Below are 15924 nucleotides of genomic sequence, written 5' to 3'. Positions count from 1 at the left end.
GAATAGCTGAGCCTGCCTTGGTAAGCGTTCAGCTGTTCCGGTGGTCTTTCCGAAATCGCGGTATAGCATACATCCTCCGCTAGTTCTAAGGAATGTGGTGAACGGGGAAGAAGCATGCAGCAATGAACTCAGACTGAGATAACGAACAAACATTTGGGAACTTGAATGGGAGACACAAAGCCGCAGTTGCGGCCGATGGAGGACAGCCACGCGGAGCTGAAATAATCCTTTCGGAGACTGAAGTCGTTGGACGCCCCTAATCCAATTTACACGGCGCGTCAAACGGTTGGCCATAGTTTGCATCAACTCGAGGTTTGAGTGTGTTCTACGGAGAACGTTTATAATCCACGCGAAAATGACGATACATTTCCTAGACTATTGAAACCTATATTACACTTTAGTTATACATGATTTTGGAAGCGCAAGTTAAGCTTGGACGCAGTACTACATTTAATCTTTCGAGACCTTTATCACGACCTTGCCGACATGCTGCTGGGACTCCAGATACGAATAGGCTTGGATGGTCTGCTCAAAGGGAAAGACCTTGTCGACGACGGGCTTGATCTTCTTTGTCTTTATCAAACGGTTCATGGACTCGAATCTGTCATCGAGTGTAGGTTTGTGAATTCAACTAGTTAAAAACTTCAACGCTTACTGTGCGACCGAGCCTATCAAAATGCCGCGATATATTTTTGCGGTGTGGACAAGAGCGGGAATGGGGATTGCGTTATCACCCTAGGCTGATGTAAGCATGTGCTCGGTAACTTGGGGAGCGAACTAACTGATGCAACAAAGCCAATAATATGAATATAGCCTGCCATTCTAGTCGCGTTTCCGGACTTATGGACGGTCCCCGGGCCTCCAACCTTCAATTGGTGCTCCGTGAGTCACACATCTACGAGTGATGCTATTTTAGTCCATTACCTCGATAGTGTGGTCAACACCTCTGCCACCGGTCTTTGTGACATAGTCATTAGGTTCAAGTTAACGTGATGGCAGGAAAGGATGAACACGTACGATCTTTAAAACCTCCTTGTCCCAGTCTGGGTTGGTCTTATAGTTAATTGTATGGTGCGCCCCAAGCTGCCTCGCAACCTTAAGCTTCTCATCAGACGAGGAAGTCACAATGACCTCTGCTCCGGAAGCGACTGCAAACTGAAGGCCGAAGCTAATCGCATCCGAAGATACTCAGTAGGCACGAGTTGAACACGTTCGAAACACTTACGTAGAGACACCGCCAGTTCCGAGGATAAGGACCGTGTCTCCTCCTTTCAAGGGCTTCGGGCCATGAAGGGCGTTATAAGCGGTCAAAGCTGCACACCTGTACACGGAACTAAGTCTCAAACCGTCAAGATCACACACCCTACTTACGGGAGCGTTGATCCTTCCTCGTACGAAAGGTGCTCGGGGATGCGAACCAGCGACTGGTAATGTCATTTAGCACATGGCACTAGACACACGATAAGGGGCATACATGGGCAGGAACCTTTATGTACTCCCTTAACACTCCATCGGTAGGGGCACCAAGACTAGTACCAAAGATCTTCGGGCTCGTGTCGCCATCAAGATGGTCGAGCGAGAAGTTCGGAGAGACGCGGTCTCCAACCTTCCAGCCTTTGACGTCCTGGCCGACGGCAACGATCTCGCCCGCTGCGTCCGAGCCGACAACGACGTTTGGTTTTGCTCCAGGGTACTTGCTCATAGAGACCATAAGGTCGCGGTACTGCAAGGACACAGCATGGACCTTGATGATTACCTCCGTCGAGTTAGGCGGTTCGATAGACGATCTGACGAGTTTGATGTTTTGGTAGCCGTCACCCTGCCATCGGTGTTAAGTCAGACAGGGGCAGTAAATCAAAGCCAGACCGACAACAGTAGTATAAGCTTACGTTTGATCTATATTCGCGAATGCTTTGGGGAAGAGACATGGCGATCACGACGTTGAATGCTATTTAGTTTGATAAGATGCGGGAGGGATGAGAATGGCGCCGACCTGAGCACAATTCGGATTATATATCTGCACCGGAGGAGGGGAGAATATTGCACAAAGATACATGATGCAGCGATGACGCATGAAAAACAGTTTGGCCACCGCCCACCTTCACCTCCGTGTGGAGGCAATATGCTAAGGCAGGCAGCAAAAATCATGCCACTGAGCTGTCTCGGAAGGACAGCGGCGTGCCGTGGGCTCAAAACGTGCCATAGGAGTGAAAGACTAAAATGCCTGGGAAGAATTTTCATGCAATCTCCCTGCATTCGGTCAGTGATGTAGCCTTTGAATCACTACTTACGAATATGACTATGTACAGCGTCGTACATGAGACACGAATGATACCATCCATCCTTCAAGCCAGGAACTTTCCAGAATTTGCACATACATGGCCGCCCTCGCATCTGCTTGAAGGTGCCGCACGTGCGCGACGGGTGGTTTCTTGTTACACTGACCGCCAAGGATTGAACAGTGCCATGATATACCAGAATGCTGCAGTGGTGGATGTGCAAGGGAGATGGCCAGGGAGAAAGGGGCAGAGACTCTTCACGAGGATCATGCAATGGCCCGTCGCGCTTGCGTCGCGAGAATCCTTGGAACCCTATCGAAACCTTCCGAACATTCTCACGCTGTAGCACTATCAAGGATGCGCGTCATGTTCCCCATTAAGCAATGTACTAGAATGTACTGTCACCAAGATTGGTAGGCGATCCACGCCACATGTAGGAGAGAGCCGAGTATCTTTGAGCGGGAATATCAGTGAACTGGACTTCATTTTGTCAAGGAATCCTGCGCAATGAATGAAACGGTATCGTTGAAGAGTGGCGTATCATGGAGTGATGTCAAGGGTTTCGCCATTGGCATGACTCAGAGATTGTAAGGGGATACGAAGGACATATGGTTTGTACATTTTAGTTTGGTGTCTGCTTAGAACATTGCCTCGTGGCGACAATGATGGTCGACCGCTAGTGTCTACCACTGCGGTAGGGTTTGAGATCTGAGAGCCAGACACCGAGGTTTGACCCAGATCCATCGTGGGCATCTATAGCAGTATCTATTGTCACAACCAGGCGCTTATCATCAACTGATCAGAGCATTAAGTCGTGGCGACGCGATAATACAGCACTTGGGAAAAATACGAAGCTATTTGTCTCAAACTACCTAGTGCACCTCGTCAACCACCCTAGACAACAAGAAGTCCTGACCCTTCGAATCTACCATAATGAGCGGTACTTTGATTTGAGAGCTGCCTGTTCCGTTCGCCGCTCCTTTCCAGGCCCTGAACTCTGCAAATGATCTGCGAGAGAGGATGCGGATGGATGGTTTGACGGATGAGCCCTTCTTCGCACCGATGGCAAAGTTCTCGTTTGCATCGTTCAGACCGCTCAGTAATGAGTCAGGGAAACAATGCCTACTTGCTCCAAGGATGTTTCATGAAGGGCGTATACCGAGAAGCCGTTGGGTCCATGGCGAGATTCACGAACGCCCCCAGTGTACACGGACCAGTGGAGCACCATCAATGATTCATCCATCGAGAAGTGGATCGAGTGCGGCCACTTGGGCATAATTTTGACTGCGCCGGAGTCGGGGAGTGAGATGGCAGTAGTTGCTAGACGACTGTGCCTCCTGAGATTCCACATATGTTCCATCCGTCATGGCAGTGATGAACCACCAAGCAAAGCCACGTATGTCAACGCTGGCGAGCATCTCACCTCCCTCAAGTCGGGTGGGGTACTATCGGTGTCGAGTACGAATTCGGAGGAGTTAGTACTACCCGTGATTAAGCACCGAACCCGTCCTTGCTTAACGTCTGATAAATAAGCAACTCTGTTGTCCGTTTTTGAAGCACATTCCCATGTGTCATCTTCGCGTGTTTTAGCGGACGTGAAAGATTCTGTTGTGAGCTGACCAATGTCAACGATTTGGAACTTGCCAGTGGGAGAGTCGTCAATGATCCCAAAACACTCCTCGCTTTAGGGTTGCCAATGAGTTCTGTTTGAGAATGCAGAAAGACTTGCAACCTTATCACCATACTTGAGAGCGGCTCGGTAGCTTGGAGAGACGAGAGCAAAACCAAGATTCTCCTGAGGAGGCGCATTATCTGGCTCTTTGAGTGACGCCTGAGTGTGTTGACTGCTCCACGGAGAACGTTCAGAATGTATGCAAGCACCACTCTACAGTTCCTGGACGATTGAATACCAGTGTACACTTTATGTTAGGTTTATACATGATTTTGAGAGCGCAACTGAAGTTTGGTCGCAATGGTACATTTAATCCTTCGAAACCCTAATCACGACCTTGCCAACATGCTGCTGCGACTCCAGGTACGAATAGGCTTGGATGGTCTGCTCGAAGGGGAAGACCTTGTCGACGACGGGCTTGATCTTCTGCGCCTTAATCAAGCGGTTCATAGACTCAAATCTGTAATCGAGTATAGGTTTGTGGATATTTGACTAGTTATAGAGCTCAACACTCACTGTGCGACTGAGCCTATCAGGATACCGCGGTATATATGTGCTTTATGGACAACAGCGGGAATGGTGATTGAGTTGTCACCCTAGGCTGAAGTAAGTATATGCTTGGTGGACTTGAGAGACTTGAGAGCGAAAGGCTGACCGATGCAACAAAACCAATGATATGAAGATAGCCAGCCATCCTCGTTGCGTTTCCAGACTTTTGTATGGTCCCTGGGCCCCCAACCTTTATGTGGTGCTCCGTGAGTCACATATCTACGAGGGATACTAGTTTCATCGTACCTCGATAGTGTGATCGACGCCTCTCCCACCAGTCTAGGTGAGATGGTCATTATGTCAGTTCCAGGTGATGTCGGGATGGAACAAAAACGTACGATTTTTAGAACCTCCTTGTCCCAATCCGGAGTGGTCTTATAGTTGATTGTATGGTGCGCCCCGAGCTGCCTCGCAACCTTGAGCTTCTCATCTGACGAAGAGGTCACAATGACCTCCGCTCCGGAAGCGACTGCGAACTGAAGGCCGAAGCTAATCGCAGCCGAATATACTCAATATTCACGGACTGGAGCATTCATTCGAAACACGTACATAGAGACGCCGCCAGTTCCGAGGATAAGGACCGTGTCTCCTCCTTTCAAGGGCTTCGGGCCATGAAGGGCGTTATAAGCGGTCAGAGCTGCACACCTGTACACGGAACTAAGTCTCAAACCGTCAAGATCACACACCCTACTTACGGGAGCGTTGATCCTTCCTCGTACGAAAGGTGCTCGGGGATGCGAACCAGCGACTGGTAATGTCTATTTAGCACCTCAAGGCACCAGACACACGATAAGGAACATACATGAGCAGGAACCTTTATGTACTCCCTTAGTACTCCATCGATAGGGGCTCCGAGACTGGTGACAAAGATGTCCGGGTTCGTGTCGCCATCGAGATGGTCGAGCGAGAAGTTCGGAGAGACGCGGTCTCCAACCTTCCAGCCTTTGACGTCCTGGCCGACGGCAACGATCTCGCCTGCTGCATCCGAGGCGGTAGTGTAAGCTTACGTTTGAGCGGTATTCGCGAGTGCTTTTGGGATAAGACATGGCGATCAAGACGTTGAATGTGTGTGCAGTATCGCGCGTGATAAGATGCGGAAGGGATGGGAATGGTGTCGACTTGAGTACGGTTTTGCTTATATATCTGCACCGGAAGAGAGGAAACTATTGCGTAAGAATACATGATGCAGGGATGATCGATGACGCATGAGAAACGGTTTGGCCACCGCCCGCCGCGCTAGAAAGAGGTGCTGGAATGCCTCCACACGGAGGCAATCTATTGAGTCAGGCGGCAAAAACCATGCCACTGAGCTATCTTGGAAGGACAGCGGCGTGCCGTGGGCTCAAAACGTGCCATGCATATGAGCAAAAGACTCAAGTGTCATGGAAAAATCTTCATGCAATCACCATGGCTCCAGTCAGTGACGCAGAATATGAGTCACTGCTTACGAATCTGACCATGAACCACGTCGTACGCAATGCCATAAACTGTGTGCCAGAATGTTGGTGGTTGTGCAAGGGATATGGTCGGGGAGAGACTCCAGTGACGGCGCCGCCCAAATATTTTGGCTTGAAGCTCACGGTTTGTCGACGGCACATTGATATTGCAGTACTAAATTTCTCGAGATAATACTACTTATTACAAGGCCAACACCTTCGTTCCACTTCGGTTTATTTACACTATAGTTCCTGTAGTTGATACTGGGTTGGATTGAGTGATTACTTGTGCTACTTCCAATGTATACCACTTCTCGCGCTCGAACACCCAAGAGTGGCGATAGGAGAATAAGGCCGAGACATGAATGCATGACAGATGGCCGTAGTACAGTCGAGATAAATGTCAAACAACCAAAACGACTGAGAATTGACTACGATTGAAGTGCGTGGGATATCAACTAAGAGGTTAGATACGGTTAAAAGGGACAATATAAGAAAATAAGGGTTGCTTTGCAATAGATAGCCGTACAATTTTCCCCGGTTTTGTCACTGTAGTACGAGTAGGATGCGATATCCCTTAATTAACAATTAAAAGTTGTTTAGTAGTCAACCGCAAACGTGAAATAAGAGCTTTACGAGTACCGAAAGTCCAGGACAGATCACTACTAGAATTTCGGGGCAAAGCACCACTAACTTATGCCAAGTGTGCCACGGAACTTCCGGGGCCGCGACGAAATCGCTAAAAATGGCAAACAAAGTGACAGCACCATAGCTTAAGGTTGCCCGCGATCCATGATTGGCTATTTATGGGCAATGTACAGCAAAAATGGAGGTGATATGGAACGTAAAATGTGGATATTTTGGAGTAGCTATTCCTACTAATGCATATCTAGCACATTTAACTTAGAATGACACGCCAGGAAACACCAAATTTAGATAAAGCCCTCTGAAAATCCAGTGCAAAATGCAACGGAGAGCGCCACGGAATTTGTTTCGGACTGGAGTTTCAAGGCAATGCAATAGGCAAATAGCGGCAAATAAAAAAGGGTCATAATTTTAATGATACAATACAATGGATACGGTGGATGGATGCTGGATAAATAATATTGGATGTCCTGGTGTTCCTACTTATGCACCACTGTAAATCGGGGACGGAAATCGGGACTTGAACTCAAAGGTTACGATAGCGCTCCACCTGGAGTTCAGGTCACAGCACCACTGACTCATGCAGTATGTTCTACGAAACTTCCTGGTAGTGTAACTGTCAAAAATGACAAACAAAGCGAGAGCTCTGTATGGGTAGCATTGTGTCTGTGCCTAGACCACCACATGTCCATTGCACGTTTGCCTCGAGGTTTTGCTTTCGAAGATTGAAATACTCGCAATTTCATAGTTACTCCCTATCAATCGATTGGCGCTCGGTTCTCCCTTGATCCCCTTTGAACTCGTACGAGCACATGTCGTAGCCCTCGCCGGCTTCGATACTTACAAATCTATAGCTTGAGATTATCTGCAATATTAATGCATGTGTACTGACTATATGTGAGCAATGTACATTCCCCATTCACACATACTCAGGCTGGAAGGCTCAAATAACATAACTTACGATGAATAGTATTGGTATAAAATGGGAAGTCTAGACGTCTTGGAGGGTAGTAATTCCTGCTAATGTTTGTTTGACACATGCAACTCGGCAGGAACAGCATTGAAATGCTGAAGCTGACAACAAACGGCACATGTATTGACATGACACATGCAAGATATCTCCGAATCTTTGGGAAGAAAGAAAACGGGGAGGAAGCCAACAGCACATTATACGCATCCCGGAAACGTCCTGAAGAGACAGATATGCAACAGGAATATCCGGAACACCTACTCCTTGGGTACGACAGCAATCTAGGATGTCTCAGATATGGTAGCACAATGCAGGTTAGAGGACAGCTATAAAATCTACAGCAATCGTCCGTTAAGCTTGATTGCATAGGCATAGCTACATAGAACAGGTGTCCCACTACGAGAGCTCAGGAGAGAACAATGGGGAGGAAATTCTAAATGCTGGGGCTTGCTTTATACGCGTCAGTCTGCCAATTAGTTACCATTTTAGGACTTACGCAAAGGTTGCTAAGCAATGATATCACACATAGCGCCACACGAGGGAACACCAAACTCAGATAAAGTGTCACAATGGAGATCCAGTGCAAAATGCAACGGAGACACGGATTTCACGCAAAGGCGCCACCGGAGCTTCAAGGCAATGCAATAAACAGTGGCAAGCAAAGAAAGCGTCATAATTTTAATGATACGAGGGATTGGCAAACTTAATGCGGCGAGTACGGCGTGGGAATGTTCGGAATGTTCCAGGCTGGGGCGACGGGCCTTTGCATGATCCTCGTGAAGAGTCCCTGCCCCAATTTCTTACGTTATTCGGTTGGCTGATTCTCCATACTAATACAGGTAGGCTTGCATTAGTTGTCGTAGTGACCCATCGAACTTCTGCTCTCGCATCAGGATTTTGACACGTTCATTAACCGCACTTTCCTGACTTTGCCAGAGTGAACCTACTTTCCCAAAAATTGAAACCACAATTCTGCTGTTTTTGAGGGTTCAGACCGGTTTGATAGATTCGTAGCTTCCTCTTCATAACGAAAATTGCAGCTTAATTGCTACTGATGCAGTGTTCTAGCCAAATATTCTCTAGTAAAGAGCCGAAAATACCGAAAAAGTAAGTTCATCTAGGCAAAGTCAGGATAATGCCGGTAAAGCGGCTTGTCATTTTCCTGACGCCGCCCTCTTGCTTTCAGACATGACTCGCGCTTACTCAGGCAAGAGATATGAAGCTATTTGTCCCAAAGCTACCTAGTGCACTTCGTCAATCACCCGAGACAACAGGAACTCTTGACTCTTCGGATCCACTAAAATGAGCGGTACTTTGATTTGAGAGCTGCCTGTTCCGTTCGCCGCTCCTTTCCAGGCCCTGAACTCTGCAAATGATCCGGGAGAGAGAATGCGGATGGATGGTTTGACGGATGAGCCCTTCTTCGCACCGATGGCAAAGTTCTCGTTTGCATCGATCAGACCTCTCAGTAATGCGTCTCGGGCGGTGGACGGGATAAGTCCTGTGCGGGAGAGTCGATGATTAGGTTTCGAGATTATGCCCATTGATGTAAGATACGCACTATCGCCTGGGGATGCATCCACAAAGAAACCGACGCAGGGCGGCACCTTGCGATCGTCCAGCCATGCCGTGAACTCGACGTGCTTGAGCTCATCAACATGTGATACAGCCTCGACGATATCACCTTGGGTGATCAAAGCGAAGGGCAGCCTCATAGACTGGCTGTGTCGCGTGGCATCATAAGTATCCGCTCAGTTCAAGCGTGAAGTGAAGGAAGCTCACTTGCGACGTTCTTTGTACACGAGCAGAGGCGCGCCGTCCACAGGATCGAAGCCGACAACCTGTACGGCGTCCATGACTCTATACCGCCAAAATCCATCCCGTGTTGTCACAACGGGCTCGTAGAGTTTGTCTTTCTCTAGCTGCCACTAAGGAATAACGTCTGAGTTGCAGAAAGGGATTGTGGCGAGAAAACTTACAAGCTTCTTGAGCTCGCCATCTCCACCCTCGGCAGTGATCTCAAGCATCTCAATATAGCTTTCAGTGACCATCTTTACTACACTTGGATACTGATCGTGGTATGCGAGGCTGATGAAGCATTCCGTGCAACCGTACATCGGAACACGAATAATAACGTCGGGGCCAACGTATGCCCGAACCTGGGGATATGTCAGCGTCTATAAGTTGGATTGACATAGTATCTCAGACCTGGGGCAACACGCGGGCGAACGTCCCGGTGCAGACGGCCGAGAGGAGCTCAAGATTTGGCCAGACCTTTTTCAGCCAGCCCTCAGCAGTTCGCGAGGGCGGGCCAATCTTGCGGAGTTGCTCGGCTCGGTCCGGGTCAGCGTGAAACTTCGTCTGCAGTAGTCGACCTAGGCATCAGCAAGGGAACAGCAGGAAGTGAACTGATAAAATACCATTATAACGGAGTACACGTCGTCCGTCTCTGGAAACTGGGGTAGCTTTCCGACCGAGAGACCGTTCAGAAGCGTCTCCCATTCTTCTTCAATCCACCGGACAAAGTCCACGAGTGCAGTAGACCACGTCATGCACAACGAGTCGAGAGAAGGTTCAGCCAGGGCAAACGCTGCGTGCGTAAGCAAGAGCGAGCGGTAATTAACAATGAGGCCTACGCCCCATGGTGCGGTGAAACCGGGGGCTGGGGCCGCATGATCAACGTACAACAGAGGCGAGTGAATCCAAACGGGCTTACTGGACTCATCGAGGCGCTCATAATCGCGATCAGAGTCCATGAATCCTAGAACGGCACGTGTAGCGTAGCCAGAGCCAGCCGCAACAGGTATGCGCGTGATGCTTCCGTTGTCGTCGCGGACTTCGACGAACCGCATGTACCCAGTAAACACTGGCGCACACGCCATCCCGTTGACTTTGCCTGACCACGGAAAAGCGCCGAGCTTGAAGTATGGTGGTGGGTTGTTGGGGTCACGCCCGTACATTGGGATGAGCTTGGATGCCTTCCCAGATGTTGAGCTTGACTTGCCGAGATTCCGGGGCAGCCCAGGAGCGAGTAGATCGATAACATCGGAGAGTTGACAGGGGGAGAATTGGGTGAACTTGGAGATGTATGGCGCATACACGTCGTATTCGGTCAGGGGGAGATTGGCATCTTCGAACGCTTTGGCACATGTGTCAATGTCGTCCGCGTCGGCACTGGAGAGCCCTTGGCGAAGTCCAGCTAGCAGGTCTGAGGTGCGCCCGAACTGGGTGGTGAAGAGGTTCGACTTGATGATGCGTCGGAGGGAAGCTTCGACGCGAGCTTGTAGACCAAAGGCGAGGTCGACGCTGAGTGATGCCAGAGGTGTTGGATCGCTAGGAGTAGAAAACATGTTTGGCGTGTTATGCGAATGTTCCGAGTGAGTAACCTTGAGATGACAGACCAGAGCCACAATATATACTAGCAGTGGAGCTTCTACTTCTCCTTCCCCATTCTCTCCTCGTCGTTGAACATAGGAGCTTCGGCAGTCTGGTCGCTAGTCCTTCAATGCGGAGGCGCCTTCGATGGTGTAAACGACAGGTGTGATGACTACTTTTTGTTGAGTCAACGCTAGTTGAAATGAATGGATTTGAATTAGGATCCGATGTCGCACCTCGGCTGCAAACGGGGCGTTGTCGTCGGACGCATCTATGAGATGCGTCCACATGCAGCACACAGGCATTGTGCCGCTGTGAACCTAAGAAGGATACAGATCAGTGAAGATCCACTCGCCCCAGGACCGAAGATCACATACTTACCTGTGATGACGGACATGGCCTACGGAGAAAGGCTCGAACGCTAGAGCACCGAAATCCTGCCGAACCACTGTCCCGAAAGCTGTAACACGCGAGTAGAGCACGAGCAATTGAGCGCTCGCTCACGCTCTCAGACCTGCCGTAAAGTGGAGCCATTGTATACGTGCGCTACTGCATCCGAACGCGGCTGGAGACGCGCAACACAACCACGACGTTGCCACAACCGATCCTTCGACTTACTTTTAAACCTCCCTCACCTCATCACTCTACGGTTTTGAATCAAGAGCATACTTATGCTCCATTTAATATGTTCCAACAATTGGTGTCAATCCCCAGCTGCTCTGTCAAGGCTGCAACTTACGCAGGACGGGCCTGCTGCGAGCCAGATGGGACATATCGTCAATTCTGCACGAACAGAATCGGCACACGGTTTCTCCCGCTGCAGCGCATTTACGAGAGTGAGAATTCCACCCGCAAAGCGCCTCGCCAACTCAGTGTGATGCCGCTCTCAACACATGCCTGAGGCTGGTCTCGCGTTGGGCGCTGACTTGCTCTCATCGCTAGCAGTGTCCCAGGTTTAGTCCATCTCATGCGCGTGGTTTTTACTGGAACAGGTGCAATTTCATAACAATCGTAATCGCAAGCTATCATACATCTAACGTTACAGTCATCATGAAGACACGGCGCCATCAGACCCTCTACGCAATGACGGTGATCGGAGAACAGCCCAAATTGATGAGACCGTTCTGTTTATGGTACGAATCGGTAAGTTCTTCTGTCCTCATTCAAGACGAGGTAAACAGAAAGCTACTTACGAAGCTGTTGTTGTCGCAGCAAACAGGCTCGCTGATGCACGTCGCGCCCTGGCCCGCGCCGATGCCCATGATGGGGGTGCACTGAAAGCCGACTTGGCCGTCGATGCCGTTGAGGAGGTCTCCCAGACCGAGCTGACCGAGTTGGTCGCTGACATCCGAAACCTATGAGAGCGACAATCAGGCGGGTGGGTAGTCAGCAAGTCGGGTATAGGGAGTAGGGCCACATGCAGCTATCACGTACGTGCTGAACGTTGTTGCAGCAGGACAGCGCGCCAGTCGTGCACTGCCCGTTGTGGTCGGGCCAATCCTGGGGGAGCGCGGCGCTAGCGAGCACAAAGGGAAGGAGAATAACAAGAGTAGCAAACATGTTTCGCTGGCTGGATATCTGGTGGGCTGGGGTTAGTCGTCGTTCTCGAGACGTCTTTTATACCTCTCGAGCACACCTCCGATTGACGACGGCGACGATGACGAGGTTTACCTTGGCACCTCCAAGAGGGTATGGGGAACCCGGGTGCGCTACACGTTTTGTCTCAGTAGTAAGTGAGCGCAGATTGTCTCAGTACTCCCAAGCGCTTTCGAGCGATGGTATGGGAAGTGTTAATTGAACCTGGTCGCATATGGCGATCTCAGCCAGTCTCGGGTGGTAATCTCGGACTATACTTTGTCTCAGGTGCTCACAGAACATCCTTCTAGCGAACGACACAGCCTATTGAACCAGGAGGTCAGGGCAATAGCATGGGGTAGGCTCGTAATTGTCTCAATACTGCAGATCGTCAATGGTCAGGCGCCTCTCTTTCTCATCCTGCCGACGGAAGCAGAACTGACATACAGCCGCATACTGCGACAGAAGTTGTAACACTGGCTGACGGGGAATCTAGGCTCGAAAGATCCTGACTTCCCGTCGTTGTTCAGAAACCGTACACCGATGTAGTCCAGTGAGTCATATTTGTGTGAGTGTTACTTAGTCATAAACAAAGCGAGGTCCAAAAAGGAGCTCTCCATACTGTAGCCCGGCTCTTCCGAGTCGTTCAGTTGATTAAGTATACCAGACGGCAAGTGATGATCATAACTTTCACAGTGGGTGTTTGCTGAACATAAAGCATACATCCATAGACGATCGCATTGGCATTCAGGTCGGATCATCTACATTAGACCAAAGGTATATAAACCAAAGTAGGTTCGGGAACGGACACTAGTGTAAGTGACGTGTCTACTAGCAATACGCTTAGGCAGCGACATTGATAGGCGTGCAGCCGAGGTTGAGGATACCGTTCTACAGATGCAGTGAGCAAAAAGCACTGAAGGATATTTATGAAAATGCGAAGCGGGGAAACTCACGTAGTTATTGTGGTCGCAGCAGACGGGCTCCTGGGTGCAGGTCGCGCCCTGGCCGGTACCGATGACGGTGATGGGGTTGCAGTTGACGCCGACGTTGCCGGCGATGTTGTCCAGGATGTGGCCGAGGCCGATGACACCGAGCGGGCCCTGGGCGTCATGTTGCTGCAAGCAGAAAACGGTGCGTACAGTACGTCAGTGATAATGATCAAAATGTGAACTGGGAGGCGCATACGGAGAGGACGTTGTTGCAGCAGGACAGCGTGCCGGTGGCACACTGACCGTTGCCGTCACGGGCATTGAGTGGGCTCGCAATGGCGAGGGTGACGAGGGTGGCAGCAGCGATGACGAAGGTGTACATGGTAATGCGGGTGAGGGGATTTGGGTTGTAGTGAGCTGGAGGAACGACGCTGAAGCGTGTGGTTTTTATAGCCCAAGGGAAGCATCAGTTCTGCTCGCGAATGTTTTGCTTAGGGTTTAACTCGGGACACTTAGATGTGATGTCTCGTACCTAGAAGCTTGAGGTGAGACCGATCAGAGGTGAGACTTTCCTATCGGCTGCGGGGCGCTTCCATCTTCGAAGTATCTCGCTCGGAGGGCGCGAGAACTGCAGGCAAGTCACCACATGCAGAAAATAGATACTAAGCCTGTAATTGTAGGCATGATCTGTGGTTAGACCTTGTGGGTTATGCCTGCTTGCGTGTATACGGGGGTGGGTCAGACGTGGAAAATATGTTCGACGCGAGTCTGCGAAGCACTACCGGTTAGTGGACGAACAGTACATTTACGCTAAAGGTCTGAGACCCTTCTCTCACCTCTTGGCTGCCGACATATCCCTGCACGTCTCTGTCGATCGAGTCTGGACTCTCGGGCTCGACGGGGATTTCATTCCGTTGGAATTTGCGTCACAGTCTGCCGACCCTTGTTTCCGAAGACATGTTCGATACATGTTCGAGAAGCTACACCACCTTCAGCATCAATACTAGTTCGGCAGTGTATAAGAGATGACCACCGGCGTTGCGCGTTGACGATTTTTCTATCGACACTATCAAGTGATAAGCATTGGCAATGTCAACCGAAGCGAGAGTGAAACCATGACCGCACAGCTTTTGAGTGAAGGTCTAGTCCCGAAGTGGAGACGTCTGACATCAGATGCACGCAAAAGTCCGATGCGCCAAGCGAGGTAATTGATGGTGGCTGTCACTTTCTATGGTGTCGAAGTCTCTCGACATGGACATGGACCGACGACTGCCAACCATCATCGGCACCTTCTTCGCTTTCAAACGTTCTACGAACCTGCTGGGTGCCCTTGAGATGGATGAGGAGACACCTGCTTGTCAGTTGAGAGCGTGTCTATGACCTCAGAGGTGGGCTCAAGCTTGACCACGGTAGCTCACGGGCGCGTGTTACGCACACAGGTGGTTACCGGAGGTTTCTGAAGTGCTATCCACATGAAGGAATGTGATGAGTTTGCGATTACGAACGGCGCCCAGGCCAGGCGATGCCGTGCTGCGAACAAAGGCGAGCCCAATTTCCCTGGACGCGTTTGATTGGCTGCCGCATCGGCTGCATTCAGCGTCAGATAAAAGCGGCTCACTGTCTGCCAGCGCGGCCCATCTTTTTCGCCTCCAACAGACTCAACCATCGCTCCTTTGCCCTCCCCGCGGTCCCCAGCACTCGCAGCCATGTTCTCCTCCTTCACTCGTTTCGCCATCCTCGCTGGTGCCATCGGTGCCGTCGCTGCCTCCTCGTCCAACCCCGAAGACAACGGCTCCTGCGCTGAAGTCGTCAACCAGTGCAAGCTCTTTGCCTCCCAGGGCATCTTCCAGAACGAGTACTGCGTCCTCGCCTCCATCTGCGATGCCGACACCGATGCTGGCACCGACGGTCTCATCGACCAGGTCCTCCCCAACGTCCAGCCCCGTCCTACCTCCGAGGGCTCCCAGCGCCTCAGCCAGGACGTCTTCAACAAGATGAGCAACAACAGCCCCACGCTGTCGACTCAGAACATCATCGACGCGTACTACGGTGCTCTCGTGCGTCTTCTTGATTCTTGTCTACACGTTACCATTATTCCCTAACCTGGACCGTGTAACAGACTAACACCTATACGGGCACCAACGCCACTAACGCCCAGCAGTCTGGTCAGAACGGTCCTTACCCCACCGAGTACGTTCACCGACTTATTACATAAAACTATTCCTACTGACACGAACTCCTCACTTTAGCGCTGCTTATGTCTCTGACCTCTGGGACATCGTCGCCGCATGGACTGACAACTGCGACACCGCGGAGATCCCCTACAACAACTTTGCCGACTACCTCCAGTACGCCGCCCAGAGCGACTACCACCCCACGTGCGACTGCTAAACGCTTCACGGACAATATCCGGGGCTGCCCATGGTTTTTCCTGAGGCTATGCATACAATCACTCGTTTGACGGACACCGTTCTTTAGTCACATACGTCAC

General features: G+C 50.5%; 8 protein-coding genes across 8 annotated transcripts; 2 read left to right on the top strand and 6 right to left on the bottom strand.

Moving 5' to 3' along the window:
- Positions 1 to 450: 450 nt before the first annotated feature.
- On the bottom strand, positions 451 to 1928 carry CONPUDRAFT_157789 (NAD(P)-binding protein; the record flags this gene model as incomplete). The annotated part of the gene is made up of 9 exons (XM_007774808.1): positions 451 to 601; positions 656 to 735; positions 783 to 866; positions 925 to 957; positions 1018 to 1168; positions 1226 to 1321; positions 1372 to 1424; positions 1475 to 1819; positions 1890 to 1928. 9 exons carry the CDS (start codon positions 1926 to 1928, stop codon positions 451 to 453), a joined length of 1032 nt encoding a protein of 343 aa, XP_007772998.1.
- A 1223-nt stretch (positions 1929 to 3151) lies between these two features.
- On the bottom strand, positions 3152 to 3555 carry CONPUDRAFT_157788 (uncharacterized protein; the record flags this gene model as incomplete). The annotated part of the gene is made up of 2 exons (XM_007774807.1): positions 3152 to 3352; positions 3406 to 3555. The coding sequence occupies 2 exons, from the start codon at positions 3553 to 3555 to the stop codon at positions 3152 to 3154; spliced, it is 351 nt and encodes a 116-aa protein (XP_007772997.1).
- A 654-nt stretch (positions 3556 to 4209) lies between these two features.
- On the bottom strand, positions 4210 to 5546 carry CONPUDRAFT_168435 (NAD(P)-binding protein; the record flags this gene model as incomplete). Its single annotated transcript, XM_007774806.1, has 9 exons — positions 4210 to 4411; positions 4468 to 4547; positions 4607 to 4690; positions 4747 to 4779; positions 4839 to 4989; positions 5050 to 5145; positions 5196 to 5248; positions 5303 to 5452; positions 5508 to 5546. 9 exons carry the CDS (start codon positions 5544 to 5546, stop codon positions 4261 to 4263), a joined length of 837 nt encoding a protein of 278 aa, XP_007772996.1. The 3' UTR covers positions 4210 to 4260.
- A 3246-nt stretch (positions 5547 to 8792) lies between these two features.
- CONPUDRAFT_63859 (uncharacterized protein) lies at positions 8793 to 10307 on the bottom strand (the record flags this gene model as incomplete). The annotated part of the gene is made up of 6 exons (XM_007774711.1): positions 8793 to 9052; positions 9113 to 9273; positions 9334 to 9479; positions 9531 to 9710; positions 9760 to 9912; positions 9972 to 10307. 6 exons carry the CDS (start codon positions 10305 to 10307, stop codon positions 8793 to 8795), a joined length of 1236 nt encoding a protein of 411 aa, XP_007772901.1.
- Positions 10308 to 12002: 1695 nt separating this feature from the next.
- CONPUDRAFT_168433 (hydrophobin) lies at positions 12003 to 12486 on the bottom strand (the record flags this gene model as incomplete). The annotated part of the gene is made up of 3 exons (XM_007774805.1): positions 12003 to 12050; positions 12120 to 12281; positions 12361 to 12486. 3 exons carry the CDS (start codon positions 12484 to 12486, stop codon positions 12003 to 12005), a joined length of 336 nt encoding a protein of 111 aa, XP_007772995.1.
- Positions 12487 to 13353: 867 nt separating this feature from the next.
- CONPUDRAFT_30601 (uncharacterized protein) lies at positions 13354 to 13734 on the bottom strand (the record flags this gene model as incomplete). The annotated part of the gene is made up of 3 exons (XM_007774662.1): positions 13354 to 13392; positions 13458 to 13619; positions 13690 to 13734. Coding segments are annotated over 3 exons (246 nt in total), but the record flags the coding sequence as incomplete, so codon positions are not given.
- Positions 13735 to 13845: 111 nt separating this feature from the next.
- Positions 13846 to 14628, top strand: CONPUDRAFT_84579 (uncharacterized protein). The gene is made up of 4 exons (XM_007774804.1): positions 13846 to 13905; positions 13966 to 14201; positions 14270 to 14499; positions 14559 to 14628. Exons 2-3 carry the CDS (start codon positions 14187 to 14189, stop codon positions 14438 to 14440), a joined length of 186 nt encoding a protein of 61 aa, XP_007772994.1. The 5' UTR covers positions 13846 to 13905; positions 13966 to 14186; the 3' UTR covers positions 14441 to 14499; positions 14559 to 14628.
- A 511-nt stretch (positions 14629 to 15139) lies between these two features.
- CONPUDRAFT_76232 (uncharacterized protein) lies at positions 15140 to 15824 on the top strand (the record flags this gene model as incomplete). The annotated part of the gene is made up of 3 exons (XM_007774727.1): positions 15140 to 15490; positions 15553 to 15623; positions 15683 to 15824. The coding sequence occupies 3 exons, from the start codon at positions 15140 to 15142 to the stop codon at positions 15822 to 15824; spliced, it is 564 nt and encodes a 187-aa protein (XP_007772917.1).
- Positions 15825 to 15924: the final 100 nt, after the last annotated feature.

This window comes from Coniophora puteana (assembly GCF_000271625.1).
Source record: "Coniophora puteana RWD-64-598 SS2 unplaced genomic scaffold CONPUscaffold_13, whole genome shotgun sequence".
Taxonomy (NCBI): domain Eukaryota; kingdom Fungi; phylum Basidiomycota; class Agaricomycetes; order Boletales; family Coniophoraceae; genus Coniophora; species Coniophora puteana.
The sequence above is the reverse complement of the archived record's forward strand: the minus strand, read 5'-3'. Positions and strand labels throughout refer to the sequence as shown.